Source organism: Porites lutea, chromosome 14, assembly GCF_958299795.1.
Source record: "Porites lutea chromosome 14, jaPorLute2.1, whole genome shotgun sequence".
NCBI classification, from domain to species: domain Eukaryota; kingdom Metazoa; phylum Cnidaria; class Anthozoa; order Scleractinia; family Poritidae; genus Porites; species Porites lutea.
In genome coordinates this window covers 6,169,379-6,188,760 of record NC_133214.1, presented here as the reverse complement: position 1 = coordinate 6,188,760, position 19,382 = coordinate 6,169,379, and the positions used below count along the sequence as shown (strand labels likewise).

Below are 19,382 nucleotides of genomic sequence, written 5' to 3'. Positions count from 1 at the left end.
AACAATCAACATGTATTTACAGATTAGAGTACATATGAGTCAATGATAAGTTAAGGACCAATAAGACATCTTCTAACTTTGACTGCAAGACAATTGGTTTTTTTCTCAAAATCAGCAAAGATAGTGATAAAGCGTGGCGTAGAAGTCTTACGCGCGCGAAGCGGGCAGGCCTCACACGCCCTACGGGTGTGTGAGGCGAGAGTGAAAACTCCGTCTTTCCCCAGTCTCGTTTTCCGTTGTCAGCCTCGTTCCAGACCTTTTGTTTGACTGCTTGCAAGTATTTGAATACGCAAAATACGGACAGTTTTGCAGTCTCCTTATAACTATTTACGATTTAAGCTATACTATCTGTGCTCAGTATGAAGTTTGCCTCTTCTCAATCGAAGAATATTTTTGTAAAAGATACCCTATGAATAAAGGAGAAAACGGTATATCGGGACTTTGGAATTGAAAAAAAAAATCTTTCTTAAGTCTATATATCGGCGATATGCAGAAAAAGAAGTACGCCTCCTTTGTTTTAACGATCAGTCAGATTAAATTTTAAAATTAGATATAATACTCTTTCCCTTAATCAGCAGATGCAAAATTAAAAATAAATTCTGAAAAGATTTCCTTTCCAGAGGGGGACATGCATGGGGGTTTACGGTATTGAGCTTTTTTTCAAGCGGTATTTTCGATTTTAAAGTGCGGTATTGCGGTATCATCTATCCCTACGGTATGCGTTTTTTTTCCCACTTGGTTAACGGTATTCGGTAAAGAAGATCCTTCACAGTACTGCGGTACCATTTTTTTCTGCTCTCCTGTCTAATACAGGTCAATAAAATGTGCAGCACGAACCACAGTAAGCTAAACAAGTTAATTAAAGTTAATATTCCTAAGACTTTAGATTTGAGGGTAAATGATGATTACACAATCTATGACGAAATTGGACGGGAATCCAATGGCCGGGATTTTCGATCGTAGTACCGATCAAGGGGCGCGATCCATTCAACCAAAATTCCGACCGGTCCGACCGGGAAAAGTGGTCCACCACAAAAGGTGGACCAGTTTTTTCGAAACTTTTCCGGTTGGACCGAACCGATCCATTGAGTTTTAGACCAAACTTTCCGGAAATTTTGGTTGAATGGATCTCGCCCAAGGCCTTCTCACGTTTTCTCGCAATGCCTGAGGTTGTTCTGGTGCATACATGGTTGAGGTAAACAAACACGCGAGATGGATACAGCTTTAAGTAAACGTGACCGATCATAACTGTGGTATCGGTATTTGGTCGATTTTTGACTCAGTATTTCGGTATTTGCCAATATTTCTTACGATATTGCGGTATTGGATACCCTCCAACGTCCCCCTTTTTCCAGGAATATCTAAGCCTGCTTCAGCAGTAGAACATTCCACAGCGCTGAAACCAAGTTCATCTTCCCTTATTTGTTGTGATATCTTCTGGACACATCACTCCTCAGAGGATATAAAAGGAGCAGTTGTTTTCACTGTTTTATACAGTTCCATTTTGGGATATCAGTGCGGACCACAGAGCTAGAGAGAGACCCTCAGTCCAGAAAAAACTTTACCGAGATGGTAAGAGAATTTAACTTCACGTGAATTTGCCCATTTAAACGGTTTCATTACGAAGAAGATCCTGTCTTGTATGGTTTTTGAAAAATGATATCTGTTATTTTGGCTGTCGAAAGCTTCGTATGTAGCAACAACCTGTAGCAGCAAATGACATTTCTTTTTAATGCCAAGGCTTTCACGCCATGAAGGTAACCTAAGGAATTGGGATTTAGGCTTTGCGCACACTGTGCAATACGGTAACACTTTCTTTAATTTCGTTCCTTCAAATTCTATCAATTAACCAGGGGCACCCAACGAGAATATAGTTCAAAACCACTTAAACATAGCATTGTTAAAAGTATTTTAGTATTTAAACGGTAGATAAAGGCATATTTTTATCCCCTAAAAATTTTTCATCGGTTCGGATTTCCTAGCTGAAAGTCTAGTGATCCGAAAATTATAGGGATCAAAACTCGCCTTTTCGAAAATTTCAGCCAGAAAAAAGGCTCCCGAAAATTCTAGATGACCTTTTAAGGGTAAAACTCCGTTAAAAATAGGCAATTATACCATTTTTTATATGTTCGAAAATCCTAGGGGAGGCAGGCAAGCAAGAAATTTTACAACAAATGTTCCGAAAATTCTAGATCTCAAATCGTCTTCCGAACAGATATTTTTCCGAAAATTGTCGTTCGGTGCCCCTGATTAACACTATCCCTTATCGTCTACACTTCAGTGAAGTCAGGTTAGAATTCTAATTTTTCTATCTCGTAAGGTTTTAAAATCAATAGCGACTGGTCTATACAGGGATAAAGGAAAGCATACATGTTCTTAGCCGGCGCTCGTTAATAAAATTGATAAAGAAACTTGTTAATATGTCAAAGGTCGAATTCAAACACAAACTTGCACAGAAAGACCAAGAAGGAAAACACGAAAGGAACTTACGGTTATAATTCAACTGTACTAAATCGCTTTAATTTTTTCACCAGAAAATGTTGTTCTTATCTTGTCTGGCTCTGCTGGCTGTCATCGTTCAGTCCACCTCCTTTCTTGTGCAGAAAAAGGTAAGACTAGTATGAGAAATCGTTACTTCCTAGTTGTGTTAATAATGTTACGCTTTGACACTTTTGTAAAGTAAGCTATTATTAGTGGGTTGAAATCTTCATCTTCCGTTTTGAAATATCAATTAGTCAATCATTTTAATAATAAATGTATAAAGAGCTTCGTTACTCACCCGTTTTCAGATTTTCCCTTCTTGGTGTTGATTTTTAAAATTGCCCCAACTATTACAACCAGCCGCCGGATTTGCGGGTTAAAGTTTAACTGCACTAAATACCGCCCTTTCAACTAAATAATGTTTCATTTTTTCATGACAATTTATAAAATTTATATAACTTACTCACCACTCTTTACAGGATTCCGTGACAAAATACTCACTGAAGTTGTCGAGCGGCACTGGGGAAGAATATGACGAAAAAATCGAAATTGACGCTGAAAAGGAAACAGAAACGTTTCACGTACCAAAGACTTCGCCTGATGAAGAAGCAGGAGATATAGTCTACGACTTTAAAAAGGTAATAGAGTTTTATTTTCACTCTTGGAGGAAAGCGCCGTGCACATAAGCGATCGGGATTAGCGTCCTTGGGAGTTTGTAACCTGTTTCGGATAATTATCAATTATGAACCGAAATTACATGATTCAAAGTGGTCTTAAAATTCAGCTTTGCAATATAATTGCCTTTGACGTTCGTGCCATCTCCGTCTTTTTTTCAGATTTCAAGATTTCTTGGGTCTTTTTTAAGACTTTCATACTTAAGATTAAAAAACAAACAAACGAACACCAAAAATAAACAAACAAGCGAACAAAAAATACAAAGCAAAACCAAACTAAAACAAGCCAAAACGCAAACGATTTGTAAAAGAAGAAGACTGAGAGTTAGCAGCCCCATTGAAGCGACGATACTAATCATTTCCAAATAAATGCTATCTGAATAGGGTAATTAATGCATAAAAGCCTAGCAGATTTACTTAATGACCCTTCTATAGGGGTCAGGCTAAAGTTCTGCGTGAGATATATTTTTTAAACAAAAGTTTTAACTAGTTTATTGAACACGATAAGTCATGCATCTTAAATTAAATCTCAACAGATCAGTAAAGTTTACTGAAGCGCCAATATAAATCAGAATTTAAAACCTTTGAACAGTGTGAACCCTTGCCGAAACTATTCACCAAAAATATTTCTTTTTTTTTCGTTTTTGATCAACAAACGATATGGCACTTTAACGTAAAAACGTCACTTTGCTAGCAGAATTTCTTTAAAATGTTTTTGACGAGACTGTGATTTCCACGCACAGCCAACGCTAACCGCCTCAGAGGCTTGGAATTAGTCCATTGACTCAACAAAACGGCCAAAATACTCCATTCACTAAAATGACGTGAAAGTTCGCGTGACAGTGAGAATGTGACCTCCAAGGGGTGCTGGTTGTCGATATAGATTTAATCATTCTACTTAATTCCATTTTTCCTGCAGAAAATGACAATGATACGCTTGCCAGCAGCAAAGGCTTGCTATTTGACCCATTCAACTGATGACGCTCTCAAGCCCGCCGACTTAATGAAAGCTTTAGCATTGGTAAGTGCCATATACAATTAAATCATCTTTGTGATTCAAGCCAATTGGATCATCAGGAAGTTTACGGGATAAAATGCTAGCTCACAAAAACCATTAGTTTTCCACCGCGGCTGCCCTGGTGTCTGGATTCCTATCGCTTTAATGCTTGTCTTTCTTTTATGGTTAGGTACCTCCTAAAACAGATGGAGGGTTGCCAAAGGCTCGAACTGACATAAACCTAACAGTTGTAGGAACTCTTGAAGACCGATCAGAGCTAAGTGATGAAATGGCACGTTTGTGTGCCAAGCTGCCAGTCTACGCAGTGGTGAAAGGAGACGTAAATCCCATTGACTTTAGCGAAACAAGACAAACACCTAACCCGGAGAATGCTCTGAAAGCACGTAAGTGAGAGTGAATAAAGCTGAATAAGAAGTTTTGGCCTCTGTTACGACTCAGTTTACAGTGTTTGCTCAGTCAAATGAGAACAAGGTGCATGCCCGTAAAAAATGCTTTATAAGTCGGCTTTACGATAGTCTGTAAAACCTAAATCATTTCGAATCCATTTTAGTTTGAGAGGTTTCAAAACTGACGGCAGCCACACGCTGTTAGATCCTGATCTTCGGCTCTTAATATACACTTACTGTACTGTGCCTTTTTTCTTTTCTCAGGTAAGAAACGACAGCTCCGGAGACGTATTTGTAACAGGGTGTGTGATTGGGCATCTAACAAAGTTTGCAATTGGGTGCCAGATAGTTGGGGAAGGACCAAACAGGTGTGTCACTTCATCCGGCGACCGGTGTGCAAAATTGCGTGCGTGTGGGCAACCTCGTTCCGAGGGTGAGGTTGGCTGGTATGTTGGGTAAACTCTTCTGAGTTTACTATTTTTGCCTTCAGCCAAGTGATAATTAATTTTGAAATTGTTATTGATCACTCAATGTAATACGTTTCTTGGATTGTAGAGAAAATAAATAATGTTAAAATAATATACTTATAGGCTTGAATACCTGGATATCTTCCTTGTTGGGTTTTTCTTTTTTTTCTTCTTCTTTTATATTATTATTAATGTTTAGTTTTAGTTTCGTATTATTGTTTTGATAAGCCGTGATGATGCACTTCTTAAGAAGGAAGCTATGTGAAAACTAAGAATTTAAATGGCGGAATATGTAGTGGCCGCGGAAATATATTTTGTACACGGTTTGTAAGCCAATTAGGTAAACTTTCATATCAATGTACTAAAGTAAATTACAGAGGGAATAAACACACTTGGTTCAGAGTACAATAAGGTGTCTGTCATTTCTTTGGCGGTTATACACTTTTTTCATAAATGGCGGGTCTAATAGTTCTTCTTTTAGATGCATGTAAATGAGCCTTCCTAGCCTGGTCATCATGCGTAATAATAAAAGGATTTTCACTCAAAAACGAGGCTTGGAAGGTTTTTTGCATTTACACAAAGGAATAATAACTGTGCCCGCCATTTTTGAAGGGATCTATGAGTCTGAGCCGAGGCGATGAAAGAATCTATGGAGTAAGACGTTCCGTGTTTTGCCCAGTACTGGAGAAAGCACTTTCTGGAAAATGGACAGTCTGAAATTTCTATTGCAAATAAGATTTTCTCGCTATCCGCCTTTCGGTTTTATTTAACGTACGCGTTTTCTTATCATCGTTTCCATTTCAGTTCACGTAAACGTTCCCTTTACGTTTCCTTGTGCATGTATTCCCGCTTGCGTCTCTACTTCAGTTCACGTATGCTTTCCGTTTGCGTTTCACTTCCATTTTGTGTTCCCTACCTGCGTTTCCATTTTAGGTCACGTACACGTTCCCTCTGAGTTTGAGTTACGTTGTGTCGTCTATCTGCGTTCCCATATACGTTCCATTTGCGTTCCGTTTCGGTGTTTCCCTTTTGTGTTCCATTTTTGCGTTCTTTTTCTTTATTTGTTACACAGTGTGCACTATCAATCCGTTCAGATTCGTGTTATTGCTGTTTGCGTTCTTTTTCTGTCTGTTTTTTATTTTTTTACCATTTAATGGTCCCTTTCAAGGCGCATTTAATTTTCTTCTTTTTGCGCAATTCGATGCAATTTCTGTCGCGCTGAAGTTGCATCTCCAAAAGAAAAACGACGTTTGAAGATATTTTAAAATGTTATCAAAGTCACTCGAATCAGGGGCTCAATAAATTAAGAAGAGTTCGATGCTGGAATGGGGACGTGTTGGAAATTTCTTTACTGGTTAATCTTAGCTTTTGACTCGAAATTTGAAGTGTCTTTTATGTACAGTGAATCCAAAAATGGTTAAAATGCGTATTGATTCAAAAAAGAAGACTGTTGTAGGAAGGAGCCATCTTATATTTAATATTTTCCAAGAGATTAACCTCTATAAAATTTTGTTTTTGTGTTTGAGCTATCTGAGATAATTTCCAAGAAATTAAACTTTCCTTTTGGGTCAAAAAAATGGATGTTTGGAATCGTGATATGGAATATTCATAAAATTCGAAGATTTAGAATTTGGGTTGGGGCCAGCCCACCATAATTGTGAACGCTCTCAAGACTCACAAAAGCACCAATTGATTTTTTTCATCCGCTTAACATAATAAAATCATGCATCACCTTACCCAATTTGGCAACCATGAAAAATTAAAATCGATATTAAATTATTTGGTCTAAAAAGGATTGTTCTTAGAACACCATTTTTCAGTGTTTTTAATTTTAAGCTAAATTAAGGTTAAAAGAAGGCCGAGAGACCCTACCCCGATCATTTTCTCGTTTGACTGTGGTTCAGCTTTTGGGCGGCTGCATCCCTGAAAGAAACACCGAAAAACCGCCTGGGGGAGAATTTTATTTCTGTTTGGGTTCGCCAATCGTCATGTAAAAAAAAAACAACACAACAAAACAATAAATTCCCGCCAGTTTTGGTCGCACGCGTTGCGTTACGCTTCTCTGATCACGTGGCTGCCTAACTCGTTTCTGATTGGCCAAATGTCGAACCGCATTGACTTCGACGGAAGAAATCAATGCGGGGCCATCCTTGTTAACGAGCGAGCTGATCATGACCGAGCTGGGCATCGTCAGTAGACTAGGTAAGCTGAATTTCTCTTATTTACACTCTCAATGTTAACATCTTAGCTATTAAAACAATCTATGTGCCACTGCGCTTTGTAATTACCTTAAAACTGGGAGTACAGTTAAGACTTTTTCGTTTCAAGGAACGAGAAACAGTTGACGAAGTTGCGGCTACTTGCTCAATGATTTGTTAAGCTCATGTCTTTCGATTAACAAAACTTTGCGTAAAACCTATCCTTAAATGTGTTCTGTTTTCATGACTTTATAAGTTATTTTCTTATTTTGCACTTGTCTGTACATCGCTAAGCTGAGCCTTGGTGAACATGCATGCCGTGCTTTTTTCTGTCCCCAAATTTGTAAGGGTTTTTTCCCCAAGCCAAGGGACATTTCATTTGTTATCCGCACCCCACACTCCCTCCCCATGGAAGGCATAATTTTAAAATAATATCCAGAAGAACCCCGTCGGAATCTAATATTTGAACCACAATAAAGGGTTTTGGAATTAGCATAGACCTTGTCACGGTTTTTGACGCCATCTTGACTGGCAAACGCGTGAGAAATTACAGTGTTTGTATGAGAATCTAATGTCGAATAATTTCCGTAAAACGGCTGCTTTGAAAAAATTATGAATTGTAAACTAAAGCTTCACTCTTAAGGATTCTACTGAAAACATTTGAGGACGTTGCATGGACTAGAAGACCTAGAACCTTTTTTTAAATTTTTCTATACATTTGTCTGTAAAAATTTCCCGGGAAAAATTGCAGACAAATATATGGAAAATCTAAAGCAAGCTTCTGGAGAAATTTAAGTTCAGTAAGAGCCCCAAAAATTTGTTAGTAAAATCCTTTGCTGTGTAGCTTTAGTCTAAAATTCATATTTTTTTTACAACAACCGTTTTACGGAAATTATTCGACATTGGATTCTCATACAAACAATTTAATTTCTCACGCGTTTGCCTGCTCGTCATTATGGGGTTGAAAACCGTGACAAGATCTATTTTACCCACAAGGGCCTCTCGGAATCTCAGATTACAGGGTTTTTGTTAAGATTTGAAGTAGCTGGGACAAATGTATCAATAGTAGGGACTAAAGATGGTGGAAGAGCCGCCATCTTTGCATGCAGTGCCAAGTCGGGGGAGGGGGGCACTTGCAGAAAATTTTAGAATTTTCAAGGCCCCAGGGTGCATTTTGGGCTATTTCTGGCCAATTTGGCTTTCTACTTCAGTTCCTTTAAATAAAGCATTTGGTGCTTAAAAACAGATACAATTCTTGTTATTCGGTTTCTGTTTTAACAACAGGGAATAAAATTATAAATATCTATAAGCACTGCCTGATAAAATAGCTGGGACGAGAATTGAAATAGCCGAGTAAAGGTCCTGGCGTCCCGGGTCTAACAAAAACCCTGGATTACTACAAGGCCTTAGGAAAGTGGGAGATTTGGGAACTGTAGGAATCACAATCTAAGAGATGAGGGCCAGTCAGAATCATGCCTTTCATAGAGAGGGTGCAGGTGGAATGTCCCTATATGGCTCTGACACTTAAGTTTTCTATTCTATTCTATTCTAATTTGTATTTGCATGTAAAATGACCTGCTCGCCTGAATTGGGGGAAGGCAGACTTTCTAGTACAGTCAAAGCTCTTGTGGAGACCCTCGGAAAATTTGAAAAAGTGGTCGTAAGCTAGAGCTGGTCGTTTACAAGAATGAGCTCTCCCCAAAAATCGGCTAACAAGAACTGAAATTATTATCCAATCCGATTTTAGTCAGCATTGTTATTGGCAACAATCTTAGAAAAAAATCTTGAAACACTTTTTTGAGGAGGATTGTAAGTGAACCAAAATATACTTGTAATACGTGTCCAGAAATACGAGTCAATTGCTGATGAGTCAAAAGCTGATTAGGATACGTGTCTCATTAGTATGTGAGCTACCTCTTTGTTTAGAGGTGTAATATGTTGGTGAATGGTCAACAAGCTTGAAACTGGCGGATCAAAAAAATTAACGTGCAAAATGCCAAGTGCAACTTTCACCTGCTATTGAAACTCAAATGTTTAAATACCTGATGCACATCCATTTCAATGACGAATTGAGGAAACAGTCATATTTCACAGAATCAAAACCAAGCTAATGTAACAATAATGTGGAAGAAAACATCATTTACAGAGTTGAACTTTACACGCTAATAAGCAACTTCACAAAATGAAAATGGAGATCAAAAGTCAAACCTCATCTGACAGCACTTGCTTTTGTAAATGAAATTTTCCTTGTGATGACCAAATTTGGATCAATGACACCTTGTCATAGGAAGCGAGACTTAAGGAATGAAAAGGAGTGTTCTAATTTTAAGTAATGGTCCGTGTAAGAACTAGGCAAAAGAACAATAGGCCAGTGCAATAGCGGCAGTTATTTTTTAGGTGCTAATTTCTCTAATCAAATTAAATTTGAATGCTCTGATTGGTCAATAGGGCGAAAAGCGCGAAATTTGAATTTTAGAAATGAATTAAGACAGCAAAACAACTTTTTATTTTGTCTGCTGCTCTGATATGTTGAAAACTATAACATATCTAAAATTTAGAGGATTTCTATGCGCCAAACCCGAGCAAAGTTAAACTGATATAAAATTACATGAAAATGGCACAGGAATACATCAATCGGCGACCTTCTGAAAGACAGCTACTTCGGCTCTCACAAAGGAAATGTCAAAACTGTGATCGGAAACAGCAGTAATCCAAGCTCACATGGCGAACGCGCCAAAGCCGCGCGTTTTTATTTTGCCACCATAAAGAACAACAATTTCATAAAATCATGTCGGAGGGTTATCCTAATGGCCCGCATTTGAATAAAAAGACGATTGTCCATACAGAAAAAAATTCATGGGTGTTCGGAGAATTTGGTTTCAGAAGAAGCTCTGTTCGCAGTCTTACATGGTAGATATATTTTTAGTCTAAATATCTCCGCAAAACCTACTTTCATTCTTAGAAAAAGTAAAGGCAACAGTTACAGTCAAACTTGCATGATCTTTCGTACTGGATAACACTCAAAACTAGTGAGAGCTACATCTGTATTATATATGATAACTAGGCGGCTGCCGTCTTACAACTGTTGCGAAATCAACAATCACAAATTTCAATTTGTTCGTCTTAAGTTGCACTTAGCTCGACGAAACAGCCTAGATTGAAAGCAAATCGGATTATAGAAGAGTAAAGATACACAAAATTCTGAAGTTTCGAAAAGGACAAAATAACTACACAGTCACATCATGCGGTGATGCGAAAATTTATTTGGTTCAGCTTACCTCAAGCTCAAATCAGGTGGCTTCACATCGCTTTAAGAAATTTAATTTATTTCTGTATAAAGAACAAATCTATCGCTTCTACTCTTTGTGCCCGGCTATTCTCCACAATTACTCTGAATCATCACTGAATCAAAGCGATCTCCTCCTGACAACATAAACAACTGCTTCGGTCCTACTTGTCCACATGGCCACTCGACGACATGTTGAGGACAGCTGCAAACGCTGCTTCAGTAGGAATTTCACGATCACTCCGATGATAAAATACATTGAATAAAAGCAATAAACAATCGATAAAGGGAAATATGTAGATTTCAGCGATGAAATTGACGACATTTCTTCGGGCAAAAGACAAATTTCCTCACATCTCAAATATCGCATCCAAGATGGTTCACAACAAGGTCACGCGCGTGTTGCACGTTTTCTGCTCTAACTTTTGATTGGCGCACAGAACAATGCTTAAATTTGGCCGTGAGGTAAAAGACAGGAGAATGGGGAAAATAAAGCTAAAAAAAGTTGTTTTTGTCACGTTTTCTTTGTTTTTTCGTCGATTTTTAGATTTCAGCCAATCAGAACCCACCATTTAATTGAAATTAAAAATTAAAAGTTAACACTTTTTAATCGATTTTGCGTTCTGCCTGCCTAGTTCTTACGCGGACCATTACTAACTTAACTAACAGATCTTGAGGTAAAATCCACCACGTTACCACAAATCAGCAAGGCACGTGCTTGAAAATAAAATTCTAGGATTTCTAGGCTTTAGTAGGATATGAAGAATTATGCAGATCTCGGAGGGTATTATCCACCTCAATCTGCGTAATTCTTCATATCCTACTCGGCCTCATTCAGTAATATTGCTAAATAATTTCATCTTATGCCGATTTTGTCGCTTTTAAAAAAAGAGCTCTAATTTTTATGTCTTTAAAGAATGCCTTTTATTCTACAGGTGTATGAACACACATAAAAGTAGGGTGCTGGGCAATTTACAAGTGAAACCCTGCATGTCACCAAATTTAGCTCGATTAATCATGGCTGAAGTTCCTCATGAAAAGTTCCTTAGAATGAGCAACTATTGCTCAAGGTTCTTCAAACCCAAGAATTTGTTTGTTTTTTTCAACAATGCACCACAAAGCAAAGCTGTCGCAGTGAATAAGAAAAGAAAAATCTTTTCCCTCCTGATACATCAGCACTGACGTGTGCCGTCAGCCGAGCTGACATGTCCATTGCATCAGTTTTGCATCTGCATTGTTCGCTTAGTTCTGGCCTGCACTGTAGCTTCCTGTGTTTTTGCAGGTACCCCCCTCTGAAACAGCAAACAGCCAACAGATTGCCAGCTAACTGGAGGCTCTCCATACAGGATGTCTTTAGTTATTCAGTCATCCTCCATTTTTCTGACAAGCCTAAGCACAGTGGTAGATGTATGTTAGTGGAGTCTTCAAGTGTCTGAGATGTGCGTTTTCCTTCAAGTAAAGCTCTTGGTGGGTATTCAACTCAATTCTAGGTCCATCTTGCCATGGTCAGTGCAGTGATTTTGTTACAGCTGTACTTCTAGGTCCTGCATCCCTGATGCATAAAATTTAAATACACAAACTAATAATAATTCATGGTATGCGTCCCATAGGACAAAAAGATCGATCAATCTGAACATGTGTACATAATTTTGTAGAAATATTCTGTTCATGCAATTTCTGTGGCAGTTATTATGGCTGTTGTTTAATGATGCATATTTCTTTTAGTCTTGCTGTCTTTGAAGGACAAATAATTTACAGTGTCCTGTAATAGAGTTATGGAGTCTGTCTTCAGATTATCTGTCTGGTTACATAAAGACCCAAGCGTTTTTAATTTCTAAAAAGGCCTCTTTTCTATCTAGAACATCAAGAAATGTTTTATACCTGTACCAACAAGAAACAAACAAAGAAACAAACAAGAAATTTCAAATTTTTTACTTAAAGCGTGAGCTAACCTCTTTTGAAGAAATCCAATCTGGTGACTTTATAAATAATTTGGCTTCTTTTCTATGTAGAACATCAAGAAACCTTCTTTTTCTAGGCTGTTTTACCCAAAAACAATGATTTTTGACTAAAAGCATGCCTGGGTAACCCCTTTGGAACTAATCCAATATGGCGACTACAGTGTATGTAGAAAATGCCTTGTCTAAATTCTTTTTCATCAAGAATATTCCAAAACATCTCCGCTAGGCCAAGGATTTTTTTTAACTAAAAACAATCTAGAAATTTCAAATTTTTGACCCAAGGCAAGGCAGTGTTCAATCTAGAAAGTAGTCAAAATGGTGTCATACATACATGTATGTGTCCCACATGGCATTTTGAAGTTGGTTTGGGTCAAGTCAAACTATCTATATATTGAAATTTGTACAACTGTCATCACTGAACTGACTTCTCCAGCTTTACCATCGTTCTCCAGCCCATCTTTATGCTTTTCAGGTTCAACAGCCATTTTCTTTAATAGCATAAAAAATGAACTTAGTTTTTGCTGTCCTTTCATAATGAAACAAAAACAAAAGAACAATAAGTTGAAACAAATGAAGCGTGAATTGATCAGCAAAGCCACGTATGCAGAAAGTGAAAATGTACGCTCCAGTCTCTCCTGGAATTGCGTGGAACGCCTAACCTAAAAACTACTCGCACGCACGCGGTCTGAAATGACAGTCATTTCAGGCTAAAAAGCTCACCTATTTTTCAAAGTTTACTTTTATTATTGCTTTTTAATTAGGAAATACTTACATATGAAGTAACTTCTTTTTGGGGTCAGTATGACGTAATTTCATTTTGCGTCAGAAAAGAATATTCTGCGTCAATGACGCAAAAATGTGGCCTAGATTGAACACTACAAGGCCTAACCCCTTTGGCAAAAATCAACTGTGGCAATGTATGTGTAACTGATATTAGTAAATTTTTATTGACTCAAAAAGCTTTTTTTCTCTCTAAAACATCAAGAAATGTTTTTTGCCCCAAAACAAACAATCAAGAAATAAACCAGTTTCAAATTCGTAGCGGCCACTGAATAGAATCACTGAAGACTCATTTATACAGGGTTAGTTGTACACTAGCCTGAATTTCATCCTTCGAGTTGTTATTACTCCCTCGGTAACATCTGAATCGACCTGCTGCTAATGCCGTCCAGTGATGTCACTCACTATCCGAAAACCGGGTAGTGATTTTGATTAGTTGAGATCATTGGTTGATTGTCTAAACTTTCGCATAATTATGTATAATAAGAAAAATTTTAGCCAGATTGTCGCTTGATATTCAGCCCATCGCATCCCTGGCATTCTTTTGTGTAGTTTAAACATTTCAATAAGCTTAATCTTTATCTTAAACAAAAAAATTGCCCTTGTTTTTGAAACTGAAATGCTAAATTGAACTGCGAATGAAGAATCATTGCGGAGAGTGGGTAGGTTTTTCATTTAGAGCCGCTGTGTGGTTTCGGCGGCCGGTGATTTTGTTTATGCGGAGTTTTCTGAGATCAATGTTATAATTCAACCTTCTTGCTATTTTCACCGTCAAGCGTAATGATTCTGTTAGCTTTTCTTCTTTGTTTCCTCATTTCCTTTCCTTCGTTAAGGACCAAATAGCTTCTTTTCAATTACAGCAAATCATTGTGTTTTTGTGTTCCGTGTGTGTATTTATTTCAATGCGTGATTGCGACCGAGTTTGATTACAGAATTTATTCAGTACAACCGGTTCAGCGTTGTACTGGATGCAGTTGACAGTTTGAATATTGAACATGAATTACGATCGAAAAAAGTAAAGCAATTCTGTACCATGCAGATATTTCCAAACAACATTTTTCTGTTTGGCACTTGAAAATCGTTTTTTACTTTTTGCATGAATTAAGTAAAGGTCAAGGAGTAGTGACGTCACTGGATGGCATTAACGGCCGGTCGATTCAGACGTTACTGAGGGAGTAATAACGACTCGAAGTAATCGGATGAAATTCAGGCTAGTTGTACACAGGTCTTTTTCTGACTGGTGTCAATATATTTACTTTAGGTTGAGGCTAACCCTGTATAAATGAGTATTCAGTGCTTCTTTTCAACAGTCACGGCAAACACGAAAATGGACTACTTCAAATTTGTTACGTCAGGTTGGGCTAACCCCTTTCGACAAAATCTGATATGGCGACCACGTATTATTATTATTATTAAATGAGTTATTGTCTCCAAAGGCTTCTTTTCTCTCTAAAACATCCCTGAACATTTTTCTGGTCTTGTTTACCCAAAAACAAAGAAACAAGAAAGTTCAGAGTTTTAACCAAAAGCATGGGCTAACCCCTTTTTGGGAAAAAACAAACAAATGTGACGTCTATTAAAAATCAATACTTTTATTGTTTAAAAGGGCTTCTTTTTTATCTAGAACATCCTGAATGTTAAAAAAGATCTTTTCCCCGTGTCAGTGTTCTCCCTTAATTTTAGCTCAGCAGGAACAGTGTAAGGGACCATTCATGGCCAGTAAGGCCAAAAATTTGTACCAGAGGCGCAATTTCCTGGGGGAAAAGGGGTAGTGGAGTGAGGGACATAGCCCTGCTCTTGCTTGGAAATTTAGGAGCTAAGTTCTCTGAGATGTCATTCCCCATTTTAAGACCTATGTTACGCAAATCTGTCGTTGTCATCTCTAGACAACAATTTTTTAAAAAAGTTTAATTGCAATAATAACTCAATGTTCTCTTTTTACAAAATTCGTGGTCCAGAAAAAGAAAAGCTGTGTTTTCTTTAGTACTCTTCCATATATTCATTTGTTTCCTTGTGAGTCACAACTTGCGTATTTTTGAAAACTACATATTTAATTTGAGTAAACCTTCAAGCAGTTGCAGGCGGTAAGAAGTGTTGCTTCAGGCCGCAAATTTGACCGGTTACAGTGCTCGACACTAACGCTATTCCACTTGCCCAAGACTAGTGAAAATTCCCGCTGGGCTAGCAAAAATGTGCTCCTACTAGCCCCTAGACCAGTTACTTTAGAAGACAAAATAAAATTTTAAATATCTTCTATAACTTGGGAAATTCTTTTTCTAATGTGCTTCATCAGTATTTAGTTTCTGTAGCTTGAGTATTAAGTGTAAAACCTAATCGTACAATACAACGGATACATATTGGAAATGGAATTATACCTGGGGTGGGTGAAATCCATTACAGGTGTGCCTGATTTTGAAATTTTTTCGTGCATCAGCAAGAGAGCGGCCTTCAATGGCTGATGGTTCTTAGGCAGATTTTCTTTGTTTACCAGAGGACCACACACACAGCATGAAGAGAAAGAGATGCAATAGGTCATCGTTTTCTAGATCCCTGAAGGTTGAAAGAAACATATTTTCGGCTGGTATTCATTAGCGGAAAAAATGTTTTGTGGCAGTGTGTGTACTCAAATAGTAGTGCTAAGGGATAAGCAAATTCCAACCACTCTTTTATCACAAAAACAGAAAATTTCCTTTTTTTGTCTCTATCAGTTTAAAGTTGGACGTTCATAAAATGTATTGACTGTTTTAATAAAGAACTGAAAACAAACAAAGATATCACAGCAAGTGTTTATTTCTTTGCATTTGGTTTTAAAATATTTAGTTTATAGACTGGACACTGGAAGGAGTAGAGTGGCTCCTTACCCGCTGGGTATATTTTTTCTGGGTTTTCTTTCTTTTTTTGACCAGTGACTTGTCCTCTTGGGCTAGTGATTTATTTCACTTGCTAGCCCATTGCCTAGTGTCCAAAAAAAGTTAGCGTCAAGTACTGGGTTACCTTCTGATAAGGAGAACACTGCATTTACAATTTTTTTTTTGTTAAAGTTGTCTATGACTGTTGAAACTGATCATCTCCGAAGCACTGTAGCACATGTGAGGTGGATCTGCTCAGGTGGTTCAGAAGTGATTGGTTTACATGTTACTTTTCTTGTTCCCTTTCCAGGTTGAATGTTCATCAGTGAATAATATTATTATTATTATGGTAAAGTTCATAGTCAGTCAAAGACATGCAATCACCTAAATGAACAACAGCATTGACATTTTTGCCACACAGGTGAGATAAAATGTAATAAAATAATACACCTGTACCTGCAGGTACACTCTCTGCATTGGTCACCTAGTTGTGACCTATACTGTATTTGTCCAAAAGAGTAACTGTCATGAGCCACCGAACATGGTATGGTTTTAAAGGTCTTGAATCTTAAACAAGATAAAAATTTTACTATTACTAATTTTAGCATCTTGAAGAGGGTGTCTTTTTGTTCTGGAAGAGTAACTTTATGCCCCAGTAGTGACCCTCATCCAATTTCTCCCAACAATAACACTGCCTTAGGGCTGTCATCAAGAGCCGGGGGCCAGGGATTTTCCCCTGGCTATTATGAATGTGGCCCCGCTTACTTTCATAGGAAAATAGAAGAAAAATAGATCCAGTAAAAATCCCTGGCTGATTGATTCCCTTCTTACTTGAATAGATGTGTACACTTTTCCAGCTGGTGGCTATTATTACTGGAAAAGAATTTTCCATTAAGCACTTGTTACTGAGGCTGATAAAGTGATGATGTCGATGGCGTTGTGAAAGAAAATGTTACTAAAAAGCGACCAATTTCAATTCAGCCCCAGTGAATTTTATTTTCGAGCATGTGCCTTGCAGATTTGTGATAACGCAAAGGATTGTACCTCAAGATCTGTTAGACGTTTTTTTTTTTATAACCCATTCGCCCCTGAACCGCCCTTCCAGATCCACGTCCTTTCTATCCTTTGTGATGTCATCAGTTTTAACGGTCAAGGACAACTTTGTCCGCTAACTTGTGCAGAGTGAAGAGATCTCTTGAACCATACCAGAATGAGCACAATTCAGTCAAGGACACCGGAGAAAGAGGCAAAAAAACATGTAACATTGACCTGAAAATCTCCATGGAAATCTTGTTCCATTGCTCACCTACCTTTCCTTTCACCTAATCCTAAGATCCTAAAAGCTTTCCTAAAAACTATTCCCACCAAAATGAAGCCTACTAAATGCCCAGCAAGAGAAAAAAAAATGAGGCAAGAAAAGCGAAAAAAGAGGGGAGGAGAGAAAGCGAAAAGTAAATTTTGAAAATTTTGCTTTCTGCGCATGCCCGAACTTCGCAAGCTGATATTCTGCATCTGGATCAGAAGGCCGGGAAGTGTACGACCTGTAAACCGGTTTGTGGTAAGCTTTAGCTCTTTATAGCACGACAGTGACCAGAAAACCACTCAACTAGCTTCAAAACGCGTTTTTCGGCGAAATTTCCAGGAGCGAATGGGTTAAAGTTCAATCCTGAAGTGTTGCTTTCGCTGACAATCTTATCGATGCAAATTTGGTCATCACAAGGAAAATTTTGTTTACGTGAGCACGTGCCAATCGGAGGTTTGATTTTTGATGTTGATTGTCATGTTGTGAAGTTCCTTCAACTCAAACTCAAGATAATTTTGTGAGTGATGTTTTCTTCCGCATTATTGTTACTTTAGCTTTGTTTTGATTGTGTAAAACGTGACTCTTTCCTCGATTCGTAAAATATGTGGTCGAAATATATGTAGCAAAAATTGCACTTGGTGTTTTGCATCTAAATTTTCTTTAGCTTGTGCCAGGTTGAGAGTGAATTGTTAACATTTTATTAGCAAATCCCACAATAAAAGAAAAGCTGAGTAAGCGATATGCCAATTGCAAAACGGATCAAACTAAAATTAAGCTACATACAAGTACGGTATCGCAAAAACGAGGGCATTCTAGAAGCCCAGAAAACAAATTATGAGCGAGGTGCCTACCTAAAAGGAACAAAGCCAAACTGCAAGAAAAAACAAAACAAACCAAATTAATACTAACCTAATGATATTAACGAAATAAAGAAAACACTCTAAGCGCGGCAAGAGTTGCTTCCCAAGGAGGAACTTGCAGCTGAAGGGGACGAAGCACGCCTTTTTCCATCCTCCCGGGGATGCTTAGGCCATGAAGTTGGACAAGCTGCTGCACAATGCAAACCAAAACAGGAGGAGCAGTGGTGCACGTATGGGCAGATAGCGAGAGGCGAAGTGCAACATCCCCTGTTCCAGGACTTGCAAACCACAATACTTCCCGAAGAACCAGTCGGTTCCCAATCAGAAGAATCGTTAGATGAGGGCGAATGAACAGAGGCTCCTGCTGCATGAAAATTAAATAACTGAAGCTGCGGCTCAGGTTCTTTAACCTGCAGGTTTGCAGGCAACAGTTCACACAGATCAACATACTTGCCGGCCACAATCTGAGAAACCAGCTTCACCGGAACCGGAGAAACTCCAGGTCCAACCATGAACGTTTGATCAACCACGACCAAAGCAGAAGCAGACCTATTACAAAACGTACAAAGACATATGCACATTTGTACATTCCCTTATAATATTAGCTAAAATTTAATTGGTTATGGCATCTTTACGCTAATTCACAGCTGTAAAATTGTATTAACAGATGAGTTATCCACTCTTACTCAGACCTGTGAGTAAAGCATTGAGTTAACCCTTTAAGCCCCAGTATCCACATACAAATTCTCCAAACTGATCTCCATACATTTCCTTTAAGAATTAGTTGAGAGAATTTAATAAAACATCAAGGCATTTTCTCTTTCGTGATCATTTTTTATATTCTCACAACCTTATCTTTTGACAATGTATGGACATCGTTAGGAGAAAATTGCTGTTGGTCACTATTGGGACTTAAAGGGTTAACTGTATCTGAAAATTGTGACCCGCTTTTCTCCCTCATGACCACCTCTCAGCTTCTCTATTCTCTATTCTGGACCCCAGTGTGTAAAATCCTGGTAAGAACACTACAGAGATGATGGGATAGTGTATGTTGAAACACTTTAGCTTAAAAACATTAGTCTCAGATAGATTCACTAACATTCAATCCAAAGGCAAAAT

At 38.0% G+C, this 19,382-nt stretch overlaps 3 protein-coding genes across 5 annotated transcripts in view; 2 read left to right on the top strand and 1 right to left on the bottom strand.

The window, feature by feature from the left end:
* The window catches only part of LOC140924631 (uncharacterized), a 412,059-nt gene that overhangs the window by 146,646 nt on the left and 246,031 nt on the right, over positions 1-19,382 (bottom strand). The window lies entirely within an intron of this gene.
* The window catches only part of LOC140924670 (uncharacterized), a 169,369-nt gene continuing 151,491 nt past the window's right edge, over positions 1,505-19,382 (top strand). The window contains exon 1 of the mRNA XM_073374702.1: positions 1,505-1,572. Coding sequence (XP_073230803.1) covers positions 1,570-1,572 — 3 coding nt within the window. The 5' untranslated portion in view covers positions 1,505-1,569. The remainder of the gene's footprint in view (positions 1,573-19,382) is intronic.
* LOC140924910 (uncharacterized) lies at positions 1,752-4,579 on the top strand. The gene is made up of 5 exons (XM_073374899.1): positions 1,752-1,757; positions 2,535-2,609; positions 2,961-3,119; positions 4,075-4,176; positions 4,343-4,579. Exons 1-5 carry the CDS (start codon positions 1,752-1,754, stop codon positions 4,562-4,564), a joined length of 564 nt encoding a protein of 187 aa, XP_073231000.1. The 3' UTR covers positions 4,565-4,579.

Excerpts from the sequence above, each read along its gene's own strand:
- LOC140924910 (XM_073374899.1), top strand. Across the intron at positions 2,610-2,960 it reads CCTTTCTTGTGCAGAAAAAG|GATTCCGTGACAAAATACTC; the intron begins GTAAGACTAGTA and ends CACTCTTTACAG. Across the intron at positions 4,177-4,342 it reads TAATGAAAGCTTTAGCATTG|GTACCTCCTAAAACAGATGG; the intron begins GTAAGTGCCATA and ends TTTTATGGTTAG.